This window comes from Dendronephthya gigantea, unplaced genomic scaffold (assembly GCF_004324835.1).
Source record: "Dendronephthya gigantea isolate DGI-Jeju-01 unplaced genomic scaffold, DenGig_1.0 000228F, whole genome shotgun sequence".
Taxonomy (NCBI): Eukaryota; Metazoa; Cnidaria; class Anthozoa; order Malacalcyonacea; family Nephtheidae; genus Dendronephthya; species Dendronephthya gigantea.
This window is the reverse complement of record NW_021163238.1, coordinates 90,328-95,879: the sequence shown is the minus strand read 5'-3', so window position 1 is coordinate 95,879 and position 5,552 is coordinate 90,328. Positions and strand designations below refer to the sequence as shown.

Below are 5,552 nucleotides of genomic sequence, written 5' to 3'. Positions count from 1 at the left end.
AGGCGGACGTGTATTTTAGAGCTCTGTTGTTTCTCAAGTTCTGTTGAGTTAAAATGAATTCCTCAACTGTTTTAAATGTGTTATACAGTTATTTCAACATTAAGAAAAGTAAACTTATTTGGACGGGATCTCTTGAAACCCTGAAAGCGCTTGTACTAACCGAAATTGACGAGGAGACTGCCGAAGCAACAACATGGCGTTCCCCCCGTGGCGGTAAATGGTTATTTGAAAGTAAGCTGTTATCGGTTACTTGGCTAACAAAAAGCCAAAATATAAACTTTGGTGGTGAGAAAGGTAGTGACATAACGGCAAGAATACATTCGCTTTTAAATCAAGATCTGGACAGTGCTTCTGAAATCGATAGCCATGCCGAACTACATCTAAATCAATCAATTGAAAATTTGCTAGCTGTCGAACCTGACGATGTCAATGATGATGCACTTGAACATTCGTTTAGTTATCAACCTGATGTTGAAAAGAAATTGGAATACCAAGACGAAAATCAAGCGAAAATAGATTCTGAAATCGGTGTAAAGTATGATGAGTTGAATGCGAAGTCAAAAAATTTGCATGAAGGCCCAATCGGTATGCACGCAAACTTAATAAATTGGCATAATCCCTTGGGAAGCAACTCCAGCTATAACTGCGACTCCGAGTCAATAGCAAGATTGAATTCGAAACTTGAGAGATTTTCCGAAAATGTGGCAAACAAACTACAGGATATTACAGTTGAGATAAACAATATTAAAGAAAGTAAACCCTACTCGATTCTGGTTTTGGAAAACGTAGTTAATGACCTAAAGAAAGACAAGCTTGAGCTAATCAGAATGAATGATGATCTTAGGGCACAAAATATGAACATGTCCTGTTTCTATATCTGATTTGAAAATGGCAAATAAAAATTTGGAAAACGAAAAGAGCAGCCTTTTGACTGCTCTTAAGTTATTTCAAAATGACTCTCAACATACGTCCATGACTAACACTGTGATTTCAAAAGACGGAGAAATTAACATTGAACCGGCCTGTGAAATCATACGTAATAATGAAGTCACTCAACTGAATCATGAATCTGATCAGCCTGTAATCTATAGTCAGCCCAACGCCAAAGAAAGTCTTACAAAAAAGAGTAAAAAGAAGAGTAAGAAAACCAAGTCTAAACCATCAGCTCATAATACCAGTCAACTAAATGCTCCGGATGCAAATACCTCTGGCTCTGGCGGGATTTCAAATACCTCCAACATTGAAACAACGAGACAGGGCCAGAACTCGCAGAAGCAACCAGTTGTTATTGCAGGAGACTCAATTGTTAAAAATATTATCGGTCCGAAGATGAATGCTGAAGATCCTAATCATTATTTTATTGTAAAGCCGTTCCCTGGAGCAACAGTCACAGACATGGAGGACTTTGTCAAGCCACTTACAAGAAGAACACCGGACAAGATTATTTTACATGTTGGAACAAACGACCTGAGAAGTCATTGCACGCCAAAAGTAATAGCTGACTCTATCGTCAACATTGTAACGCAAGTAAAAGAAGATTCACCAGGTACAGATGTTGGAATATCAGCCATTCTGGTAAGGTCTGATAATCATGACTTAACTGTTAAAGCTACTCAGGTTAATAACATTCTTAAAGGCTATTGTATTCGCAATAAAATTCCCTTCTTAAGTAATTCAAATATGAATGAAAGCCACCTAAACACGAAGGGCCTTCATTTAAATAGACAAGGTAGCTTAGCTTTACAACAAAACTTTTTAGATTTTGCTAAATCTATCTCAGATTGACAATTTCCCAAATCCGTTATTCCTACCTCACGCGGGTTTAAGTTAGCAGCCCTTAATGTGAGAAGCATAGTAAATCACATTGATGAGCTGCGAGTTTTGCTTGCTACTAGCCCAATCGATGTTCTAGCAATTAACGAGACATGGCTTAATTCTACAATAAGCGATAACGATGTTTACATACCTGGATATGAAATTATACGTCGGGACAGAGCATGTAGTAGTGCCGATGGAAAAACGTATGGAGGTGTTTGCTTTTATGTGCGCTCCTGCGTAAATTTTATACTTCGCAAAGACCTGTTTATCGATGACTTGGAAAATTTATGTATTCAAATTCAAAAACCAAATTCTAAGCCCTTTCTCGTTACAACATGGTATAGACCACCTAATTCGAATACTGATAAATTTAATCATTTCGAAACGTTTATTGATATGCTTGACGCAGAAAATGTCGAGTATTACCTATTGGGCGACCTAAATTGTGACCTTGGATCGCCTACTTTAGATTGCAATTCGAGATCTTTAATTGGCATCACTGAACTCTATGGTTTACATCAATTAATAAATGAACCAACTCGAATTACCGAAACTTCATCAACTATGATCGATCATATTTTTACCAATACACCAGATAATATTGTTTCCTCTGGTGTTTCTCATGTCGGTATCAGTGATCATAGCTTAATTTACGCATTCCGTAAGCTTTCTATCAGTCCACGCAACAAAGGCCATTCTACAATAAGTTATAGAAAACTTAAAAATTTCAATTCTGAATATTTTCGACGAGATATTTCTTTACAGAATTGGGACGTGATAAGGATTTATAATAATCCGAATGATATGTGGCGTATATGGAAAACGACCTTTAACAACGTAGTGGAAAAGCATGCCCCTTTACGAACTAGGCGAGTAAGATCTTCTAAGGCGCCGTGGATCACGCCTGAATTAAAAAGGCAAATGCATGAAAGAGATGTTTTGAAAATAAAAGCTATTCGATCCAAAGATATTTGTGATTGGACTGTTTTTAAGAAAGCTCGAAATTCTGTAAACAATGAAATTAAACTTGTTAAGAAAACCTATTATATGAACGCTTTTCATGAAAACGAGAATAATGTTAAAAAAACTTGGGGTATCATCAATGAATTGACCTCAAGAAAACAGATGAGTTCACGAGTAAATGAAATCAAAATAAACGGGGTTTCTATTACTGACCCCTCGGACCTATCTGAGACGTTTAATACTCATTTTGCTACTATTGGACCTAAGCTTAAGGAAAAAATACCTGACGAAGAAAACAATCGCTCGTATTTAGAATATCTTACTTGCCACAATAGTAACAATAATATAGAGTTTAAGTCAATAACCCCATCATCAGTTTATTCGCTTCTTAACAAACTTTGTAAGTCCAAAGCAATTGGGCTAGACAAAATATCTGCCAAGCTTCTTCGTCATTGTCCTGACTTGCTTTCGGAATCCCTTGCCGTAATTTTTAACTGCTCTATCATTACCGGTATCTTTCCTGAAGAATGGAAATGCTCAAAAGTCATTCCATTATTCAAACAGGGCGAGCGTAGAGACTTAAATAATTATCGCCCAATTTCGATAATACCGGTTGTGGCGAAAGTTTTCGAACGAATTATTTATGATCAAATTTACGGTTTTCTTACTGAGAACAATTTACTATGTAATACCAGTCTGGATTTCGACGTTTGCATTCAACTGTTACTGCACTTCTAGAATCTACTAATAGCTGGGCCTACAATATTGACCAAGGACTGGTCAATGCTGTCGTTTTCCTAGATCTTAAGAAAGCCTTTGATACAGTTGACCATGGAATTTTGTTGTCAAAACTGTCAGCATATGGTCTTGGGGGTGCTGTGGCTAACTGGTTTAGGTCTTATTTAAGTAACCGCAGTCAAAAATGTTATGTCAATGGCCATCTTTCTACCAACCGTACGTTACTTTGTGGTATTCCACAGGGAACTATTTTGGGACCATTGCTATTTTTATTGTATATAAATGACTTGCCAAATTGTCCTGAGCACTCCCAAGCACGAATGTATGCAGACGACACCAATTTAACATTTGCAAGCAATAAAATTGAAGATATAGATTATTACTTTAATCAAGATCTTGAAAATGTTAATAAATGGCTTATCGCCAATAGGCTTACATTGAATCAATCCAAAACTGAATTTATGCTAATTGGCTCACGACAAAGAATAGCTACTTTCCAATCAGACCCATGTTTTAAAATAGACGGAATTCCTATAGACAAGGTTTCACATACAAAATCTCTAGGAGTTCACCTTGATGAAAATCTATCTTGGAATATACAGATCAAGGAATTAACAAAAAAATTGCTTCTGGTATTGGCGCTTTAAAACTCGTTCGTTCATTTGTCCCAGTTGCAACATTGTATTTAATTTTTAATTCCCTTGTCCAGCCATATTTCAATTATTGCTGTACAGTTTGGGACAATTGCAATAAAACCTTGGCAGATAAACTTCAAAAACTACAAAATCGCGCAGCGAGAGTTTTGACCTTTTCAAGCTATGACACTAATGCCGACATCTTACTCGATAGACTTGGCTGGAAAAAGTTATCTTCCCAACGCCAGTTTCAAAAGGCTGTCATGGTTTATAAATCACTCAATGGACTTGCTCCACAATACATGGGTTCCATGTTTGTAAACCGTGACAGTGTCAATCCTTATTCGTTGAGAAACACAAATAGTAAGCTGGCTGTTCCTAAGCCTCGCACAAACTATCTCAAGAATAGTTTTAGTTATAGTGGTGCGATGCTATGGAACAGCCTACCGATTGGGCTACGGCTAGCAAATAACCTATCAAATTTTAAATCGGGCTGTTCCAAATTATTTTAATCTACATTCACATTTGTATTATATTATATTTCTTGTATATATTCCTTACACGGCTCTCATGAAAAGCAGGTATATTAATTATTAGTTTGATTTATCATTGTAAATATTTTTGTAGTCTTATTTTGTAATTCATAATCTTGTCATTTGTCAGCATGAAAATCCTGATTGAGAATACCGTGTGTAAATAAAGTTTAATAATAATAAATATAAAAAATAATATAAAAATAATAAATAAAATGGTCATGTGGGGTTGAAGTGCTCCCAATGATCACCTTCAGGCCCATAGACTCAAATTACCTTAATGTGTACATAATATTCAGTCGAATCGTAGGGACTGGCCAAGGGGATTATGATCTCGTGGTTCAGGTTGATGTTAGATGGGGTCGCGACCCTTCTAGCAGGGCTCTATTGGGGATTATCACCCCTATAGGGCATTCAGTCTCTCCTAGTGGGACTTATAGATCCCCCACAGGAGGAAAGCATAAGGCCCTAATGAGTCTTTTGGGATGTACAACAGTACAGTATGCTAATCCGAAGTACTTCACCCCCATGACCCATTCTCCCACTCAAAGAATTTGCATCAGTTGTGTCCGATTTAAGCTCATAGTATGTCTCTCAAGAGCAATTGAATCATTAACGGAATATTACATTAATCTATAAGATCAACATATTCATTTTCTCTATTAGAAAGCGTGAAAGGACAAGACCTGGTTTTATAAACATCTAAATTGAAATATATTATCATTAAATTGTGTGGTGGTGCGGCCGGTGCCTTTTTAGGTCTAACGTGGTCCTTGTAAAATTGCAACCTCAAGTAGACAGGGCGATAGCTACACCGCTTAATTGGGGGAGGAATATATCTATATATTAATGTTTACATATCATA

General features: G+C 36.7%; 1 protein-coding gene across 1 annotated transcript; it reads left to right on the top strand.

The window, feature by feature from the left end:
• Positions 1–203: 203 nt before the first annotated feature.
• On the top strand, positions 204–2,069 carry LOC114540264. The gene has a single exon (XM_028560541.1). The coding sequence runs from the start codon at positions 889–891 to the stop codon at positions 1,783–1,785; it is 897 nt and encodes a 298-aa protein (XP_028416342.1). The 5' UTR covers positions 204–888; the 3' UTR covers positions 1,786–2,069.
• Positions 2,070–5,552: the final 3,483 nt, after the last annotated feature.

Bases quoted from the DNA above. Each gene is read 5' to 3' on its own strand.
- LOC114540264 (XM_028560541.1), top strand. From the start codon at position 889: ATGGCAAATAAAAATTTGGAAAACGAAAAGAGCAGCCTTTTGACTGCT.